The sequence below is a fragment of the Bactrocera dorsalis genome, chromosome 5 (genome assembly GCF_023373825.1).
Source record: "Bactrocera dorsalis isolate Fly_Bdor chromosome 5, ASM2337382v1, whole genome shotgun sequence".
Lineage (NCBI taxonomy): Eukaryota > Metazoa > Arthropoda > Insecta > Diptera > Tephritidae > Bactrocera > Bactrocera dorsalis.
In genome coordinates this window covers 41,218,076-41,240,739 of record NC_064307.1, presented here as the reverse complement: position 1 = coordinate 41,240,739, position 22,664 = coordinate 41,218,076, and the positions used below count along the sequence as shown (strand labels likewise).

At 35.8% G+C, this 22,664-nt stretch overlaps 1 protein-coding gene across 2 annotated transcripts in view; it reads left to right on the top strand.

The window, feature by feature from the left end:
- Nucleotides 1–22,664, top strand: part of LOC105229022 (uncharacterized) — an 80,013-nt gene that overhangs the window by 18,026 nt on the left and 39,323 nt on the right. For both annotated transcript variants that reach the window (XM_049457352.1, XM_049457353.1), the window contains exon 2: nucleotides 12,256–12,798. In XM_049457352.1, the coding sequence (XP_049313309.1) occupies nucleotides 12,256–12,798 (543 nt within the window). The remainder of the gene's footprint in view (nucleotides 1–12,255; nucleotides 12,799–22,664) is intronic.

Here is a 22,664-nt window from a genome sequence, read left to right as displayed (position 1 = left end):
TACAGCTGCAATGATCCATGTGGAATGCCACTGAATTACATTAAGTATTCACATGTATTTCAAAGCAAGAAAATCGTGACTACACCCCACGTGGAACACCATGTTTATGCCGTGATATCAAAAGAATGTTCCATAACAGTTCATTCAAGTAAGAATGGCAATGACATTCATACATGTAAATATGTGTTGGAATATAAAATATGCATTTAAATAAATTAAAAGGCATTAAAATTGATGAAATAATTATATATTATAATTATGGAATTAATTTACAAAAGATTAATGAAACCTCTTCTAAATGTAGGAATTTATGGAAGTAATTAGTTTGGAAGATGTCTAATGCCTGAAAATGAAATCAGCTTGCTTAGAATTCTAGATATGAAGGCGTAGAATTCTTATAGTGTTCTACAGCGCGCAATAACAACTAAATAAAGGCCATAAATCACCATTTTAATAACAACAACAACGATCAACTAAAAGCGAACTTGAACCCGATCTTGATTTCGCTGCCACTAATGGACAGTAACTAGTTGCCAGCTCATGCCACTAGCATTACCGGCATGCGCTTAGAAATCGTTAAAACATCTGCACGAATATTTAATGTGATTGTTTAAAAGATTTGCATGCGCTACAAATCACTTGGAAAATCTAAAAATATTTTTACAAAACATAAAAATAAAAAAAAAAACCAATATATAAACAAAAAACTCAAATAGAACTGCAGCCAACAAATGATTTGCGGTTGGCACATTAAGCCGTGGTGTCCGTGACGAATGTTTCACAACTAACACTAAGTGCACAGCAATAATAACAACAATAAAATCACATTAACTGCAGCCAATTATCAACTCTTTCGGCATTGCTCCCACACCGCGCCGCTGGCGGAAGGAGGATGGCGGCGGCGGTCATTGTTTTAGTAGCGCTGAAATTTCCCGCTCAAACAATGGACACTAAATCGTCGCGAATTTGTGGCATGGAAACTTTTTCAGAACCATAAATCGTGTGGTTGCAAAAATCCGTGAAACCCACAACAATAAGAACAAACATATTTCATGAAAAATTTTCTGAAACAAAAAAAAAAAATAATAATAAAAAAAGGAATTCGAAAGCTGCAGCTTGCATTGCTGGAAGGTTCTTTTTGTCAGTAACCAAGCAGCGGTGTGAAGAGAGGGACGCTGTGTCAAATATACGTGCTGGCCTCCAGCTGCCACCGCCAAAACACTAACACTCTTCAAACTAATTAATTGTGTTATACATACTTTCGAAGAACACATTGTATATAGCGATTTGGAAGATACATACGAGGTCGTCTGTCACATCACGTGGTTGGTTAATATCGAATATCTGAAGTCAGCGGAATTGGTTAATTTTAGAGAATTTTTTGAGGTTGCGTAAGTGAAATTCGATGGACCATGGATCTAAAGGTACACACAAGAAACCAAGAAACTGTTCAAACCACGAAATTCTCCTGGAAAACCTGCTCCAAAGAAAGCAGAGACTGTCCTTTCGGCCGCGAAAGTGATGACCACTGTTTTCTGAGACTCAGGAGATGGGATCTACTTAGACTTATTGGAGAGGGGTTAAACGTCACAGAGCTACTATGCTGTATTACGAATAATGGGTTGCTTTGACGCCGACTTGCAGAGAAAAGAGCTCCGTTTGTCGAAAAATTCTTCCTCTAGCAGAAATGAACTGGCTCAAGCTTCCAACGTCGTCACGGCTTGGATTAGCTGTCTTGATTCTAGAATAAAAGAATACGTACCTTTCAGGCTGATTATAAAATTGGAATATCGCTGGATCAGCTGTGTTCATTCTACTATAAAACTAGGCGGTGTTGAGAAGGTTGAGAAAAACTTCACCATTTTTAGAAAAATTTCGTTTTTGATATGTCGGCTAAATACTTATCGGACTGCTCTCGTAGGTATGCAAGCGTTTAGCATATTTTTATTACGAAAATAACCAACAAGAAGTGCCAAACTTTTAATTAGCATTGCATTGCAGCACTTTATTGTGCAATTTCCAACGTTCGTTTGGCAGATTTTGTCGCTGCACTTAATTTCATGACATCCATGATGTCGCAGCAACACAACACAAGTACAAACACTTACATACATATGGTTATATATCACGCGCCAACTTGCGCTCATTTAACTGCCGATTTTTACTGTGCAATGCCATATTTATTGCAATCTTTTGCTAAGACTTCATTTTTGAAGGACTACAACTGCCACGCTTAGCTGCGGTGAGCAGACCCGCAAGGAGGCACAAGCTTACGAAAATTGAAATGAGGTCAATAATGCTATCGATAAGCTGCCATAAAACACCATATGTAAATTAAAATTGAACACTTGTAGTTTATTGCCCAATTTTATTGTTGGAAAAAGTGAAAAAAGTATAAATTCACTTTATTCGGTATCCTGCAAGTTACCGGATTTGGTTGACGAAATCGAATTGAATCAAATCAGGTGTGCTTACACATGCATACATACTTGTATATACATCACATAAATCATATGGAGGCCTTACGTAATTTTATGATTTTTCGGTGATTACCGCTTGCTGCCAGTTGAATCGTTTGGCTAACTTAATCGTAGCGTGAGTTTAATCACTTAATTACAGTGCTTTATAGCTGGGTGTTTCTTTCAAATTTTTAGCTTTCATTTCAGTTTATAGCTTTGAAGAAAAATTACAAAATTTTTTTTGATAAAGTCCTCAATAAACGACATTCGTTTCGCCATTTTGCAAGTTGCTGGTAATTTGGCACAAAAATGTTGATGAAAGTCTCACCTTTGCTGTGCACCTATGTACATATATAATTAATTGACTGCTCAATAAACTTCTTCAGAGTGTAGGTTTCTTATGGACCCAATTATCGCTGAAAGGTGAATTTTGTCCATTTCATCTCATTCACAGTAATCCCCTGCCTGCAATACACTTATGCCAACAAATTTTTCAGTCCTCATAGCACTTGGAAAAATCCTCCGTCGTGATGGCTATCAGAGCCTGTGGCGAAATAATCACGAATAACCAATGCAGTATGAGATGGTGCATTATCGCGCTTCTTTGTTTAATAAATTCACACATAGTCATACTAAAAATCGAAGAAATCACTATTAGAGTCTCACAAACCGACGCGTATTTCAAACTTCTTCTTCTTCTTTACTGGCGTAGACACCGCTTACGCGATTATAGCCGAGTCAACAACAGCGCGCTAGTCGTTTCTTCTCTTCGCTACGTGGCGCCAATTGGATATTCCAAGCGAGACCAGGTCCTTCTCCACTTGGTCCTTCCAACGGAGTGGAGGTCTTCCTCTTCCTCTGCTTCCCGCGGCGGGTACTGCGTCGAATACTTTTAGAGCTGGAGTGTTTTCATCCATTCGAAAGACATGACCGAGACAGCGTGGCCGTTGTCTCTTAATTCGGTGAGATATGTCAATGTCGTCGTATATCCCGTACATCTCAACGTTCCATCGAATACCATATTTGCTGTTGCAAATACGCAAAGGATCATAAATTTTTAGCAGAACTTTTCTCTCGAAAACTCGCTACGTCGACTCATCCGTTTTTGACATCGTCCAAGCCTCTGCACCATATAGCAGAACGGGAATTATGAGTGACTTATAGAGTTTGGTTTTTGTTTGTCGAGAGAGGACTTTGCTTCTCAATTGCCAACTCAGTCCGAAGTATCACCTGTTGGCAAGAGTTATTCTGCGTTGGATTACCAGGCTGATATTGTTGGTGGTGTTTACGGTGGTTCCAAGATAGACAAAATTATCTACGACTTCGAAGTAGTGACTGTCTACAGTGAAGTCTCCCACGCGAGTGCGACGGCTGTTTGTTTGATGACATGAGATATTTCGTCTTGCCCTCCTTCACTACCGGACCCATTTGCGTTGCTTCCTTGTCCAGTCTGGAGAAAGAAGAACTAACGGCGCGGGTGTTGAGGCCGATGATATCAATATCAAACACTAATGAATATTTTTACATGAAGTTTAGCAGTCACTAACAGAACTACCAACTTACAGAAAAAAAATTAAAAATTTATCTTTCAATTTGATCATAGTATAATAATATCAGATTCATATATCAGAAGATGTTAAGCAATCACTGGTTTCTAAATCATCTTCATTGTCTTGCGAGTATAGTAAGACGCTGGGCCATTAGTCTGCTAAGAAAGAAGTTGATTTTCCCTGCCTTTCCTGCGTGTGCTGGATTTCTTCACAGCTTTTTGTGTCCTTAGAATATCCTTACTCGTTTGCATGCTTATTGCGAGAGGAATGTGTTTGTTCGTCAGCAGTAATAGCCCTGTTTTTTCTGTGGCAAGCTGGGGTCTATGTGTGTCAAGTCATGTTTGTAACCGAATCAAGACCTGATTCAGCTTCCTCTGTGTCTCAGACTGTGTTTACTGCTGCTATGTAATCCGCGTAGCTGATTAAATATGATTCGTGTGGCATTTCAAGTTTTATTACTCCGTCATAACAATTATTCAACAGGTCTGAGACTAAAATGGTCCCTTGTGCTGCTCCTGGCGTAACTTCAATTTGTGATGGTTCCTCTCTAGTCTGGTACGGCAGTTATTTGTTGCTAAGGTAGCTCCTGACCACAGCGTTGAGATAATTAGGGATTGTAAAATTTTTTCTACAGCGTCGTTCATGTCCGCCCATCTCTTGCTATTGAAGGCGTTAAATTCGCCAACAGAACTATTCGATTCTATTTGGGACATCTACGCTGTGCGACTTCTACACTTTCAATGACGCTTCGGATAGCACCTGGAGCAGACCTTCCGGGTCTAAAACCAAGCTGTTTGAAGGAGAGTCCTCCAGCTTCATTAATAGCCGCTTCCAGTCTAGGTTTAAGTAGCCTTTAATAGAACTTTCTCGCAGTGTCGAGCATGCATAGTGGGCGTAATGCTGACGACAAGCTTATCCATTGCTGATTAGTCGTTATTTCTTCTTAATTTCAGAAAATATTCCAGCTTCGAGGCAGGTGTACTGCATATTTAAGAGTGCTGTGGGTCGTTTTGTAGCAATTGTTTTGGGTATTTATGCTGAGTTACCGGACGTGTCAGCGATTTGTTTGTTTTGAGCTTGATATTGGCAATTCCTCGAGGGTGCACTAGGGGATATCTGAAAGTCCTATAGCCTGTGCTGATTCACTGAACTCTTGCTTGCAATGCATAATTTACATTTTTGGTATTCGGATGGAAATTGGTTTATCGCCTTTGCTTATAATCGGGGTACAATATATTTTTAATGTCAAAAATAATATTTTGCTGAAACGTCCTTGCTGAATTTGCATAATTTTTACTTTCGGCAATTAAAACTAAATAACTTTCTCTTGCATGCTCTTCATATGGTTCATAAAGATTTCTACGTAATAAATTTACAAATATAAGTGTATGCGAAACATCACTTTTACTAACCGAAATGAAAAGTCGCGTCCAATTCCGTCTCCAGTGGCAGATATTTCGTTGGAAATTACCGCCAAATGAGTGCTCTTTAGTTTTTATTCGTTTAAAATTGCATGAAATAAAAGGCAAAACTGTCATAATTCTCGTAAGCAAGTAGTTTACGACTGCAATTGCGAATGGCTTGCACCACAGCAACTTTATATTTGCCATAAGTTTTAACTACTTTTTAATAGTTTTTACGTGAGCAACTAATTACGAGCGAAGAGATTGTACGCCGCAAGCGAGTGCAAAGCACCGGCGTTTCGAAATAAATTAAAGGGCTTCAAAAATAATGAAAGCAAGAGGCGTGCGCTTTGCAATCGTTTTTTTTTTAATAAATTTAATAAAAATTATATATATTGTAATTACGTTGTTACTAGCTGTTAAATTATAATAATTCATGCAGTAATGAGTAGCTGCCAAAAAACCGCTGGCGAAATGATTGGCATCCAGATAAGATCTACAGCGAGGGCAGTGCTATGGCAACAGTTGGTGAGGGGAAAAAAGCAATAAAAACGAAAATTATGCACAACATTTTGAACATCACTTATGAGCGTCATTACATGTGCACTTAAGTGCGTACGAAAATATATCGGTATATATATAATATATAAACGTTTTTTTTTTAATTCGTGTATTCGTTCATTTATTCATACCTGTGTTTAATATATAATATTATGACGACTATGTATACATCTCTTGAGCTTGCACTTTAGTAAATTGACGGAAATATGTTAATTATGTAGTGTTTACACTCATTCCTCATTAGTCAGCAAAATTATTAAATAGTTTTGAAAGTATGTGCGTAGGCAGTCAAAGACAGTGCAATGAGCACTTGACATCTATTATACTGAAATTTTCGTATACGAGTGTTACAATGTTGCAGTCGTGTGTGCTTGATATGGTCACTCTTGACTGAGTATAGTGCGTACAGTACTTTGGAACCTGTTTTCGATATGAAACCTGGTTTCTTAACTGTTTTATAGCGAGTAGATAATAAACGTCAATTAGTTCTATATATGAAGCATTAGTAATATCATCTGTTATGTACCATATATAGATAATTCATGTTTTTAAGAAAGTATACAAAAGTAATTTTAACATGTTTCGAACTTGGAATTGGCCCAATCAATTCATATTTATAATTAATCTTATTTTTTTTTTTGAAATATCGCACATTTCGACCAATCTAAATGGGATAAATTCAGGTTATTCTCAGCTATACTTGAGAACATATTTTGAAGCAACTTTATATCTAAATAATATTAACTGGCGGACATATTTGGGTTAAAATAATGAAAATCATTATAAGTTGTATATGGTAGTGGGTTCTTTGCGAGTTCACGCCAGTGTATCCCATGTTAAAGACAGATCGGTATGCATTTGGTCCTTTCATAGGATCCGTGGGCGCCCATGCTTCCGTTGTTTATTCATGGTTCTCGACTCGAAGCAGATTTACATTAGAGCATTATCTTCCATGCGAAAAACATGGAATAGTCAGCGCATTCGTTAAATTTTTAAACACTTAACTATAGCCTTGTCGCCGTACAGCCCATACAGTGGATTTTCTTTGAATCACATCACTCACGCACACGGCTCCAAAGATCTTACGAAGAGCGGTTCTCTCAAATGCTCCAAGTGCTTTCTAATCTCGGGTAGTCATCGTCCATATTTCTACATTGCATAATAGGACGGAAATAATGAGGGTCTTATAGAGTGTAATTTTTGTTCTTTGAGTGAGCGAGATGCTTCTCAATGGCGTACCGGTTCGAAAATGGCACCTGTTGGCAAAAATTAATCTGCACGATAATTGGTCTAATTTAAGCTGATTCCAAGATATGCAAAGTCGCTAACTCTTTCAAATTTATAGCTGCCTACAGTGAAGTAGTTCTCAAGACGCGAGGAATCTTTGTATGTGACCTTCAGGTACTTTGTCCTGCCCTCGTTCACCACAAGTCCAAGGCTGAAAAGGCTGCGCTGACGGCTCTGTTGTTATAATCGGTGTACCGAAGTAGCTTTGTACTTTTAGAGTAAACAGTGCCACTGCGGTTCAGATTAACGGCTCGTATTACTTTTTCCAACATTATATAGAAAAAAGATTCAACAGAGATAATCACCTCTCAATATCACTCGGCTTAGCCGTGTGAGTTTCGCAGGATTACCAAATTTAGACATGTCATCAAATAGACAGCTGCAATTTGCGCAAACTGCGGGATTTCTCTTCTTGTGATGAGGGCAGAGTACACTTATAGTATATTCCATGTGTATTCATCCGACCAAATCCTACTTAACAACTGGAACATAGGCCTTTGCAGCTACTTGCTGTCGGCTTTAAACAGCTCCGCTGATAATCTATCAGCATTTGTACTTTGTTTTTTTTTTAAGCGCTTTAGAGCTGTTTTCACCTCGTCTTAGTCGAGTGGCGAGACGACAGTGTAGGTAGATTGTTGGTGAGAATTGTTCTTCCTTTGTCTTGTCGCAGCACTGCTTCCGCCATTCAGCAGGCTTGATAAGTGATCCCTAAACATTTCGAGTGCACGCTGTTGTAGCAACATGTTCCAAGCTTATAATGAACAAAGCTAATTGATTACAAACTTAAAATGTCTAGTCGTGGGCTATCCATTTGGCTGGCAATGATTTTTTTCTTCTTCAGAGGGTTTTCATAGATTAATTCCGGCACTTTAAGGAATGTTATTTCATAAAAAGTTCACAGAAAATTTATCTCTATGCTGTTACATTTTTACTAGCAGTAGTGGTTTAATACAAGTATTGGCCAAGTAACCTTGCGTTGGCTATTTCCAATTTAAAGCGGGTTAAAAAAGGACTACATTACGTGAGATAGAGCATTTCGATTCCAAAAATCAAAGCTCAGATGAGATAAAAAGGTCTTAACAAACCAGAAAAAATCACTTTATATCAGAATTATGTAGGTTAGAAACTTGACTTGCCAAACTTTCATTATTTTTGAAATATTGTTAAATAATGAAGACACGTTGTTCTATCCTCTAATTTTGGAACACCTTTTAAATGCAAATAAATCAAAAGACAGTGTTGAAACGAGGAAACAAATACTGTGTGTGATTTATGTTAAAAAAGTGTAATTTACTTAACATCTATGACTGATCTATTGGAACAATGATTTATACAACCTGTGAGCTGAGCTTTAGGCATTTAAAAGACATTTTACTCTCGACAAATTTTCATAATCATTTGTATTATGATTAAAATTTTATTTTATTTTTATAAGAAATATAAGCTGCTTAACTCTAATGCTATGGAAAAATTCGGGTAGTAAAGAAATAAAAAAAAGTATTAATTTATTACCAAAAAAAATATATTTTTTTTTGCACAATGTTCAAAATTTTGCTTTCCGCTTCATTCAGCCATCAACGCAATATACGATGCGTATCTCAAATATTTGCACTCATCAAACTACACTTCAAATAAATCATTTAACGCGCCTCAATGCCGCTTGACTGATGTCATTTGCGCATGCGTGACGAAGTTTGCTGCCCAAAGCTTTTCGATTGTTTTCAAGCAAACTACCAAAATTTCAATAGAGAGGCTTTATTATTTACATTATTTAGGCTTCTTTGTGATTGAAGAAATTTTGATTGTTTTTTAAGTTGATTATCTACATACGAACTTACCGAAATATATGTGCCTACATACACATATGGCGAAATATTTGCTTTTTATGCTTGATTTGAGGCGTCTTATAAGCTTGTTTATGTGAATGTATTTATGTTCGTATGTATGTGTATGTGCGATGGCATGCAAATATTTGTGTAGTCTCGGTATTTACCGTTGTTATTAACACTTTAGGCGCTCTTGAATATCGGCTTGGAAGCTGAGTGTGTTCAAAAGTATGTCAAGGATAGAAAGTCTACCGCATACGAAACATGAGCAACAACTTGGCGCATGCGCAGAAGACAGGACTGTTAAGTTGTTACTAAAGAAAAATGCGGTGCATTGCTCATTAAAATTAACGACTGAGTGACAGTCTAATATAATCAAAAATCTTTTTTACGACTTTTAGTTTTTAAGATCGATATTGTTGTAATCGACGGGATAACAATGTAAAGCGAAATGAAGAGGCAGTGAAAAAGTGCAGAGGAAACCTTTATAGACTATAGTAAATGCGATAAATATAGGTATAAATTCACACAGCACTTTATATGAAACCTTACTAACATAAACCATAATTTTCAATTTAAAGTTTGAAATGCCAGCTTTATGAATATTTGATGACTAATTCTGAGAAACGAAAATTAGTTGGTGAAATTTTAGTTTGAATGAAAAAACGATAATTCCTATGTAAAATGTATGGGAACCTACAAAAAATAGCGATCTCTTAGAGTTAAGCTACAGCGCCTGGTTTGAGGGGGGATTTTTTGATTGTCAATCACTAACATTTGAAGAGGTAAGAGTTGAAGCACCCTTATGGTCACCTAAAATGCAAAACAATGTAATCGAAAATCGCTGGCAGATATAATAAGAAATATACATATACTCTTTTTTTAAGCAAAACTAATTTTTTTTCTATATGAGTGTCTGTAACCAATATATACCCATTTTATAACCAAATCTCAAATTTTGTTTCAATACGATAACCAATATATAACATTTTTATAACCATTTTATACCCAAAACTCAAATTTATTATATTTCAATGTGAGTGGTTTCTATTATAACGTTTTTCCATCGCCGGAAACTTATGAGAAGTCATCTTACGTTATTTGCCATTTTTAATGACGATTTACTAAATTTGTATATTCATTCATGCACTGCTTGATTTATCCATTTATTTTGTAATCAAATATCTAATTACAAATTAATAACAACATTGCTATACGTACATACATATGTATGTGTCAGCAATATACCGTTGCATGTTTATATGTATTGCATGTACATTCCCATTTATATATGTAAAACGGTTTCGAAGTGCTTACCGCATGATTTATGATCGCTTGTCAGTGATGTTTTCTTCCACAACTGTGATGTGCAAAATATCGTATTTATAAATTACATATCTACATAGTACTATATGTATGAATATCTGCATGTAGTTTTATGTTGAAATTAAATGTGGGCGATGAGCAAGCAAATGCTTTTTGCGGCATGAATGAAATGTGTCAGTTAAGTGGGTCGTTTGTATGTACTTACAGATGTACATATGTATGTACATAAATTTATAAGGTAATTAATTACAAATTACCAACACCTCTCGACCTTGACATTTTTTCGTTGAAAAATCAATTTCTAATATATTCATGGTACAATTGGTCATATATGTCTTTATTTATGATGTAGGAAAGCAACTACTTCTTTGTAAATCTCAATTTTCAAGAGAGTTTTTAATAAAAAGTGAAATATTCAAGTCATTTCTTTTCATTTGCAAACTAAACAGCATTCTGAGATATTTGCTAAGATCCCGTTTCTATCCAAAATCTCACTTTTCCTAATCTTGCAGAGTTGAACTTAAGCTAGGTTCCCATTATTGTGAAAGGGACCAGGTAGTGGATGGTCTTCATCTCTAAGTGGATCTAACATTTTATTTCACCGTAAACCTGCAATAAACTTCACATAGTGATATATCTGGTAACTGTGAATCCGAAAAGAGTGAATTTATATGCCTTCTGGCTACTTGTAGACATTTGATCAACAAACATATGTATAAACGGAGTCTCTAGAGTCCCTAATTTGTTCAGCAAGCAAACAAACTTGTCACTAATGGAAACCGTTTGGAAATAGCAATCGAAAATGGGGCCCGCACATGCTGATTATTTAAAATGAAAAGGAATGACATAAGAAATCTAGTAGGAGTGCTAACAGGCCACTGTCTAATTGGCAGACTTGCCAGTAGGACTAGGAACACCATATAATGAAGCTGTCAGAAGGTAGAAGAAGAGGAGACTATGAAACATCTTCTATCCAAATGCAAATCTTCTTCTTTATTGGCGTCGACAACGCTTACGAAGTTACAGCCGAGTTTTTCCTTTTCAATTTTCGGCCCAAATTGAATATTCCAAGAGTAGCCAAGTTTTCCTTCATCTGGACTTTCCAACGGAGTGGAGGACCTTCTCTTCCTTTGCTTCCCCGGTGTGTACTGCGTAGAATACTATCAGAATTGAAGTGTTTTCATTCATTGGGTTGAAATGAACTAGAGACGTTCCATCGATTGCGTAAAGGACCATAAATCTTCCACAGAATCTTTCTCTTCAAAACTCGTAACGCCAACTTATCAGATTTTGTCATCGCCCATGCCTTTGGCCCATACAACAGGACGGGGAAGATGAGGGATTTGTAGAGTTTGGTCTTTTTTCGTCAAGAAAGGACTTTACTTCTGAGTTGCTTACTCAGTCCGAAGTAGCACCCGTTGCAAGAATTATTCTGCGTTGGGTTTCGAAACTAACTCGCAACTATCGGTCGAGTGTTTCAAGACGATACTTCGGAGGTTGAATACATAAAAAATTTTGTACTGTTAGTTCAGAGACAATACAGTGATAGTATTTTAGTCCCAGTTGGCCTCCTAAAAACCTAGGTACCTATATATATGTGGATGTTTTAGATACAGATTGTTAGGGTGATGTAATTATCTGACTCCATTATTGCTAAAACAGCATAATTGCATTAAATCAAGGGAACAAATCTTAACCGGCAAAGCAGTATTCTCCAAGGCTGTTTATTAGAATTAGAACTAGTTTGATAAAGTAAATTTGTTGTTGCTTTTACTAAGGTCTTACTTGTAAGCATTAATACAAATAACAAAACTAACTAAATCAATTTCAATCTTCTTTCAAGCTACTGGCGACTTTCAGTTGGACGAGGCGGAAATCGCACGCCAAAATCAAATAACACAACAAATATTCGCCAAATATTTAGAACGACGTCTGTTCCCGAATCGCAGCACAAACGAACGCATACCGACCATTTCGGAAATACTACCCAAACCATCCTCCTCTACGACGCCACGACCACGACCGCGCGGCTTCTCCTCTGCGAGGGATTTTCACAATTTTCGACGTGGTGTTGACACACAGAAAACGAGCGGTCGCAAACGATATGGTAACACTAATCTAAAGCAAAGGCAACGACAGCGTGGCGGTAGTAACAGCCACGGCGCACATCGCCAGCAATTAGTTGTTGAACCTGAAGAGGAGGAAGAACAAGACGCAGAACCAACGGTACAGCAGAGTACCGAGTATTATACGGATATCAATGCCGAAGCCGATGAAGTGGCCGATGATGGTCAAGAGTCACTGCAAAGTGTCGAATCCGAGCAACACGATCACTACTATAGTGATGTGTTTAATCGTGATCCCAGCGAAAATGAAATTGATAGCGGTAAGTGATGGTCGATATGGTACATTATATTTATACTATATGTATAAGCAACCTGTTACAATTAAATTTCTGTTCAGTGCACTCAGCGTGACATTGATCGAGTGGCTGCTGCTTTGCTAACCGAATCGCGTTGAAAAAATTGATGGTGTGATAAGAAAGATCATTACGTGCTCGCGATCTCACGCTCAAGCGCTTAGCTGACTGCCATTGCCTAATTTAAAAGGCTTATTTGGTGGCATATTTATTTTATCGCTCGAGTTTATTAGTAATCTTGTTATACGAGGGCTGCTATATATTTCTGGCCTAATAATGAAAATAGAAATATTTATTAACGAAAAATGGTTTTTATTGTTTTTCAAAATATTCTCCATCAAATTTTATATATTTTTGCATGCTCTCAAACCAATTTTCGAAGCACTTTTCCACTCCGATTGAGACATGGTTTTTGAATGCTTCAACAGCATCTTCTGGCGACGAAAATCGTTGGCCACGCATTATTTGTGGTGTATGGGAATAAAAAGAAGTCATTGGGTGCCAAGGCCGGGCTGTACGGCGGATGACCCATCAATTCGACGTTTTGGCCGGTCAAAAAGGCGCTGGTTTGAGCTCGATGTGTGAGAGCTCATATTGTCATGGTGCACAATGATTCGTCTTCTCTTGTTCGTTTTTCAAATTTCTCCGAGACTTCAGGTGACAAATGGTGTGTACCACTCAGAATTGACCGTCCTACGTTGCTCAAGCGGAATAGTCGCCACATGACCAGTTTTGGCGAAAAAAAACAGGCGACCATTTGCTTCGAAGTGCTTCTTCCACGAACAACTTTCGTTGGATTTGGCTCGTCTTGGAAGACCCACACGGTCGATTGCTGTTTTGTTTCGGGCTCATACGCATAGATCCGTGATTCGTCAGCTGTGAAGATATTATAAATGTCTTTTGAAGCCGCGATCGTATTTTTTCAGCATTTCTTTACACCAATCCACACGAGCCCTTTTTTGAGCGATTGTCAAAATGTGCGGGGATCCAACGAGAACAAACCTTTTTTTACGGCCAGGTGTTCATGCAATATCGAATGTATGCTGGTGGGAGAAATGCATAGGCATGCCTCTATCTGAAGGTATGTTTACATGACGGTCTTGCATTATCAGTTCACGTTACGGCATCGATGTTTTCTGGCACAACGGCTGGTCGTTCCCAACGACTTTACGGGAATTCGTCTTTGAGCGAGCGTCGGCCACGATTGAATTCGTTGTACCAGTTTTTCACAATGCTATAGGATGGTGCTTCATAGCCAATACAAAGATTTTAGTTCATCAATGCACTCTTGTCGTGATAATCCACGTCGAAAGTTGTGAAAAATGATCGCACGAAAATGTTCACGAGGTAATTACATTTTTGGCCGAGACGAATTTTTTTAATTCCCTGTAAATAAAACAATTTCACGATTAAATGACAAAAACGTTCTGAGTGATGTTATGCTAAAAAATGTCAAACTTTCCAATGAAAAATGTCAGATTGCACCTGGCAACACTTAGTGTTCCCTAGGCCAGAAATATATATAGCAGCCTTCGTAAAAGTAACTAAGACAATTTTATAAAAGTAAATCGGTAATTGCATATCTGATTGCTTCTCAAGATAAATGTTGAATAAAATTGAACAGTTAGTTTTATGCTTGGTCAAATATAAGTTATTATTAATAAATTATTTAAAAAGAATTACGCTTCACAAACTTCAGTAAATATATCTAAATTATGTGATAATTGGAATGTTAATCTATGATACTGACCAATAGGAACATTTAAAAAAACTCAGCTCGTCTTCTCGAACATTATGGTGTATACTCAACAGACCCTTTGAAATCTTGGCTTCATGATTTGTAGATTGGCAACCCTTAAGAGGAAGGTGATTGCGACACTTGGCTAAGAGTAGAGATTCTTGTTCATTTCGCAATTCTTTCCTAAAATCTATCGGAATATGCAACAGACAAATTGATTAAACATGAGCGTACTTGTTGAAATTGGGTACACAAATCGTTGGCGATCTAATTCTGATAACAATCCACTTTTATGTATGGAACTCGATATATTTGCAAGACCACCACACGCACGCTGAACCTAATTTTCGACGGGTTTTCAAGTATAATTCGGCCGATACTATTTTAATTTCCCCTTCGATATTCCTACGAAGTTCCTCAATCGTTTGGTTGACATAGACCATAGACTTGTCGTAGCCCTACAGGGAAATAGTCTACGTTCACCTAACTTGGTTTTCAATAAATCGATTGTGGACATTCGCTGTGTGGCTTGTGGTCTGTTGCTACCACATATTGTCAAAGTCCATATCATCCAATTCCAACCAAAAATATTCGGCTATCATTCATCACGGAAGAAGTACGGCCCCAATGACGACGCCGACCGTAAACGCACAAAACCGTAAGTTTTCGGAATACAATGCTGACTCATGGAGTATGTGTGGATCGCTACCCGATCAATAACGCATATTTTGCTAATTGACGAAGCTATCAGCCAGAAATGGACCTCACCGCTGAAGATGATTTTGCGATGAAAATCCCGATCATTTTCAAGTTATTGCTCAGACAATTTCACGAACATACGACAATTCGGTGGTTAAGCGTTTTCAGTTCTTGCATCAATTTAATCATGTAAGGATGTTATGCTAAGGTTATTTTCGCCACAAACGACATCACAGAGATGCTTAAGAACGACGTGTGAGAGACTGATTTGGGTCTTCATTAATTGATACGTTAGCGGTAGCAAAATTTTCGACACTACGGGCCCTTTTTTTGTCTCACTGGCACGCGAACATTTTGTACGGTGCTTGTGGATTAAAATTTTTCTACTAGACGCTCAGTTGTTGATCTAATAAGACAATTAGTCTCAGTTAATTATACCCGTTGCTTGTTCGATTCAGCGCTCCTCAAAGTTTACCAAATCAATTGCAGTTTTCAATGCATTACCTGATATATACAGCTTTTAGAGACAATGCCTGTACCGCCACTGTATAAAGATTTTTTTATCGATTCCTGCCTGAAATACAGCGCACGTTCGGAGTCAAGTGATTGTATGAAAAAGTTCTTTTCTTTACCAAATTTGCGGATTATTGTGCACAAGGCAATGTTGCGATCCCGAAGAAATTGTTCAGATCGAGTAACTATAGCATATAGGGCGATCAAAAGCTAGTTCTTTTAAGAATTTTTTCTATTTTTGAAGGGAAGTTAACGTTTTTTTATTTTTTTATTTGTAAAGGGCATTATACAAAGCTTCGATGCAACTGAAGTTAACGTTTATTTCTTGTTTCGTATGTTAGGTGTTAATATTTGGATTTCTTACGAATTCTTACCGGCAACTCAGTTGAACACGTGATTTCATAATTTGCAGGTAATTATTAAAAATAATTGAATATTTCGGATGAAAATCATACATTACTCGATAAATACGCACAGTTTCCAAGAATTCTTTATTTCAACCGCAAACAATAAAGAGAAGTAAAAATCCAAGGCTGAAGATTTCGTGAAGCAGCAAAAAAGGTGTTGATATGTACATATATATATTTGTATAAACAGTACCTTACCGACGTCATGGCATTTATCGCGTTCTTCTTACACGCGCTGTCATTCAGTTTTTTCTGCAGATTCAAAAAAAAAAAAAAAAACAACAACAACTACATCCTGATTACTGTACGCATGCAAAAGCTCATACAGCTGTCAGAGAGTACACGCGTCGCCGTTTGGCCAATGGCCTCTGTGATCGCAGGGCTTTTGGGCAGATCGTAGTGCGTTCCGGCGAATAATCGCTTACACTTAATTTATTATACATAAACTTAAAATCAGGTTTTTATTTTAAATATTTTTTTTGGTCGCACCGTTTCCCGCTGCAAAATTTAAATATTTCGAGCGTGTTGTTTACTTCAATAAACAGCAGGCTTAGTTCATCTGCTCATATGTATGTATGTGTGTGTGTGTGTCCGTATGTAAGAAAATTGAATTTATCTTGAGTCCCTTGGAATGCTGCTTTGTCGTTCAATATCCTCAAGGTCGTCAAGGAATCACGCTCAACCGCTAACTGACGTGCAAGGATCTTCTGCGGCGCAATTTTCAGCTTCTTAATAGCCTCTGTTTATAGTCGCGGTTTAGCAATCTCCTACGGGAGGTCATTAAATTGCAGCCGCTAAATGATTTATTTGCGATTTCCGTCATTTTCCAGTGCGAAATTTTTGCATGTTATTGAAACTTGATCCTAAATTACTATTTGTGTCTACGAGTGTAGTGAGATAATTTCTGTAATTTGCGGAATTTTTATTATGCGACAAGCGCCGGACCACGTAAACGTATTTTTTCCTGTTTAAATTTAATGTATCTGTTGCTTTATGCTATTGGAGAGAAGTAATTTCTGTAAATGCCACATTAATCGTTGCTTAACTACTTTGGAAAAGTTCGTATGAGGTCATTTTCTTCGACTCGATGTAAGCCAGAGTGCTTTCCAGTTACGTAGACCAGGTTAAACAGGGTGCAATATGTTCACCAAGAAAATTTCAACATCCAAAAGAAAACGTCGGAGTCTCGTCAAAGTATATATATACATATATATATATAAATGCTTATACGTCCAGACGATTTAGACATATTCGTTTGTCTATATATACACGAACTAGTCACTCAGTTTCTAAGATATCGATCTGGAATATTATTACATACGCCTTTTTTTCCTCAAGAAGCTGTTCATTTGTCGGACCCGCCGATACCGGACAACTGGAGAATATAGCTGTCATACAAACTGAACGATCGGAATAAAATGATTGTATGGAAAGCTGAATTCATGAAATTCGGCATGGATTATTGTCTAAGGCAATGACATCTCCGAAGAAATTCTCTAGATCGGTATATATATAGCTGCTATACAAACAAAACGATCGAAATGAAGTTCTTGTAAGGAAACTTTTGTGTTTGTGAAGGGTATTATGGCATCGTTGGAAAGGAAGTTAGTATTTTTCCTAGATTTATATGTTTCCTTGGCAATGAAGTTAGGTATGTGCTTTAAATAATAGTACTATCACAAAAATCTTCGAGATTTATATAATTCTAAGTAGTTTATAGTTTTATATATATTTCTTTATATGAATTTCTTTACTTTTCGGCCTCTGTGGATGGTGCTGACTGTCTCTCAATAACTTTTTTTAGACTTACTGATTTATGTGTTTGTAGCCAATATCGTTTATGAAAATACGAAACATAATATTTCTTTCCTTTGTAAGTTCCAAGACGGCAGAGGTGCGGCAACTTTGAGTCATGACCGTATGACATGAAACTTTGATGTTATACTAATTAAAGTTAGTACATCAAGAAAAGGATAATAGTTTTTGCTTTTGATGTGATCTCTTTGGAAGTCCCGAATCTTTTTAATATCGACAGTATTTCCCCTGTTAGGAAACGATTTTGGCCTAAAACTTTAATTGCTTAAGTTTTTTTTCATCTCTTCTTTTTAGTATAATCGAAATAGACCGAATAGCTTGGGTTAGCCATCGAGTTGCCAGCTTTCTGTTCGCCATATTTGTCAGAAACTTTTAGGGGGATGGGTTTCCTCTTGTACAGCCTTTTTCAACAATTCTTTTCTAATATAAAAAATAAAATATTTTATTAGATTTTATTAGATTTATTGCTACAAACATACACTATTAACAAAGAAATTCTGAATTTTTGGAGAAAAAATATTTTAAACTCGGCCATTTCGACGCCATTCCCGGTGACCCCTCGGAAAAAATACGCTCGCGTAGGGCGGATAACTCCTTACAGGATCATCTAAAGTAAAAAAATACTTTGTTTAGTTTAAACCTTAACTTATAACGAAAAAAAGAAAACAACTGAAACTTGGATTTTGGCAAATATTTTTACAAAAAAATTGAAAATTTAGTAGAAATTTCGCGACATTTTTTTCAAATATTTGTGATTAAAACAAAAAACTTTCGGCCAAGTCTTTAAGAATTGTATCTCAGAGGCCTGCCTAAAATTTCATGAACATCGGTAAAGTAGTTCTCGAGAAATCTCGCCAACCGACTTCAAAAACACAGTTTCGATAAAAACGCGTTTAAAGACAACGCACTTAGCCTAGCTAGCCTCGAGCACACAAGTTCTGCAACTGCATCTCTGAAACTACTACTTGGATCAACTAAAAAATTTAGGACAATATTTGTGTTGCAGAATTTAATAAGACAATAAAAAATTCGATTTTCTGAAACCCATAAACCCATGTAAACCCATGTGAAAGCACAGCAAATATATCCAGTTGAATGTGATGCAAGAAAGTTAGTGGCTAAGGCAGTAAAGTCTTTATTTTCTTATTCTATTTCATACCAGTTTATTTTTGTTTTGCCATTATTCCAGTTTTGGCAAACTGAAGTAAGCTATTTATGCCAACGAATTTTCCAGTCATCATAGCACTTGGAAAAATCTTCCGTCGTGATGGTCATCAGAGCCTTCTTCGATTCATCTTTTACTATATCCTCATTTGAGACAAAACGGCGTCCTCGGAGTGGTCATTCGAATTTTCTGAAAAGCCATAAGTTACGCGAAGGTAAATCAGGCAAATGCAGAGGATGCATCACGATATTAGTTGAAGATGTGGCGAAATTATCACAAATAATCAATGAAGTATGAGACGGTACATTATCGCACTTCTTCGTTCAATAAATTCAGACATAGTAAAAATCGAAGAAGTCACTTTTAGAGCCTCTCAAAACGACGCTATCTCAAATACTAATAAATATTTTGACGCGAAATTTGGCATCGATGTCACTAACAGTATTACCAACTTACAGAAAAAAATTTACCGATTCAAAAAACACTCGAAGTATAAATTAAAAATTCACCTTTCAATTTGATCTTTCCATTGTAATTCCGAGACTGCAGAAGTGCGGCCAAATAATAGCGCTAAATAGATCTCAAAATCATAGGCATGAAAAAAGAAACTCATTAAATAATTTAATTTTTTAATTATACGTGATTAGCGGTTTAGTAGCTTAAATGGAAAAATTCTGAATTTACGGACAATTTAAATATTATATTTAACCCATTATGCAATTAAAAATTCCTAATAATTTTTTTTTTTAATTATCAAATTTCTATAATTTTATCAAATTGCAATTAATAACGGCTATAAATTTCATTTTTCGTTTGTGCGCGCACAATTCGGTGCAGTTGATATTTATTGCAATAAAATCTAGAAAAAATTGTGGGCGACGCAAGTCGAAAGAAATTATGTGTTCATTGCTTTTTCTCTTAGATTTAAATAAGGTTTTTTTAATCTTCAAAGCGCAAACCAGTATCAGCAGTATTTAAAAATACTCAAATTCTTAATATTCGAAAGTTTATTAAAGTTAATTAAGAATTATAATGATGGCACGTGCATTTTATGGTGAAATACTATAGAAAACAAGAATTATAACTTGCTCACGAAGAAATTATAGACTTCTATATTTTACTGTTATTTCAAAATTTTATAGCATTTATATTTGTGATGAACCCAATGCAGAGTTGAATTATAAAACTTGTTTTCAAATTTAAGACACACGTCTTTCCCCTTCAACTGCGCGCGCTCAAGCTGATTGCAGTGACTTTTTGCAATTTGAAAAAATAATGCTAAGTATGGTTTATGATTCATAATGCTAGCTAAATAGCGACTTAATGATTCACGTAACCGAGTTTGAGTGTTAATAGTTAGTCTTCATACTTCACTCTTGATTTATACCGTTATTATGCATTTTGGTATAATCAAAGTGATTGATGTTCGACAAGTAATGGGTGACCTTGTGTCGCAATTGCAATTTTTTTTTGTACAAATTGTGAGATAATAATATAACAGTGCTTAATGATATCTCAGTTAATGTAAATAACAAATATTGAAGTTTAAGTTTTCGGAAATTTTTATGTGAGTACAATAGACTAACACGCAAGTACACTATACAAGCTTTAAATCAAATAACAGCGCTCCGAATTTGCTCTGAAAAAGCTGTTGAAATATTTGCCTAAATACTAAATAATAAACATGTTCAGTTTATTCAGCCTGCGAAAAAGAATAATCACCACGACTCAAGCAAATACAAGTGCAATGAATATTGGCAAACAAAAGCAACATATTTTTTCTTGGCTGGTAGCTTAATGGTACCAGTAATTAGCACGTCATTGCTGCATGTATCTGTCGGTAAACACAAGAGTTTAACACTGAGCAACAACAATATTTGAAAATCAAGCGTTTGACGTAAATCTTATAAATGCAACAAAAAGAAAACATAAAAAAATAAAACCGATAAAAACAAGAAAAAAAAAAAAACAAATAAAAAAAATCAAATAAAAAATTTGTAAAAAAGTTTCAAATTCAATTCGAAAAAATTTAAAAAAAAAGTAATAAAAAATATAAAAAAATTCGTAACTCGTGCATTTGCCGATTCGGCGCACAAACTCGATTTTCTCGTAGCAGACATTGCATAATAATTTTATAAATATTATGCCAAAAATATATATTTTTTGATTGCCAATCTTCTTCATTTTACCGTTCGACTATTGCAGATCTCAGTTACGTCAATAAACTTCGATAAAAATGCTAAATCACATATAAATTCTTTACACGAAACCTGTTATGCCAATAATCGATTTGGAAGCAAAATTTATTTACATAACCTATAAAATAATGTAGCGCTAAGAAAAAATATGAAATAGAATAATACGAACGCAAGATTATTTAAATTCAGTTCCGATTTCAAGCGTAGCTTAATATTATGAAAATGAATTTATTGACGTCGGAATATGATTATAGATATATTTCATATAATATATGTTTTAATGTAATATATAAATGTAGAAGTAAAATCAGCTATTGAGATATCAATATTTTACGAAAGTTATAACGATTTAAGCAATTGCATTACTATATTTATAAAATAATTTTGAGGGTTTGAAAAAGGTCTGCATACAGAAGTATAGTTATCTTTTCATTACCTACAGCTTTGCTATACAACCTTTTTCCATAGGACACATAGTTTCGCTAGAAATCAAGATAAATCATTCCTAAACTTTAAAAATGTGGGCACGCCCCTTACCTATAAATTATTTTTCCTTAAGGGGTACATGGGTTTCCTCGGGTAAAAAACAGCCCTTTTCCAACAATTTTTTTCTCATATTAAAAATAAAATATTTTATTAGAATTTTTTTTCTTACAAACATACTACTATTAACAAAGAAAATCTGAAATTTTTGCAAAAAAATATTTTAACTCGGCAATTGCTCGCCGTTACCGGTGACACTTCGGAAAAAAGGCGCACAATCCTTACAGAATCATATAAAGTGAAAAAGTAAGTGATTTGGATAAAACCTTAACTAAGAACTTGGACGAAGGAAGTGAAAACTGAAAATTGGATTTTTGGCAGACATTTTTACAAAAAAATTAAAATTTCAGTGAAAATTGTGCGACATTTTTTGCAAATAGTTGTAATCGTTAAAAATCCTTCGTCCATGTCTTTGAGAACTATATCTGAAAGACTTCTGTAAAATAAAAGATCGGTTGAGTAGTTTTCGAGAAATCTTGACAACCGACTTCTGAAACACAGTTTCGAGAAAAATTCGTTTAAAGGCGGCTCACTTGCACACAAGTTCTCAAATCTGTATTTCCGAAACTTTAACTCAGACCAACTTGAAAATTTATGACAATATGCTAGAGGTGTTATAGAATTTAATAAAATAAATAAAAGTTCGATTTTTTTAAACCCATAATACATGGATTAATGTTTGTTATTTTACCTTTTGATTCCGATCAATAAAAATTAGTGCCAAAAATCCGCGGTCTTTCTCTCACTTATTAAAA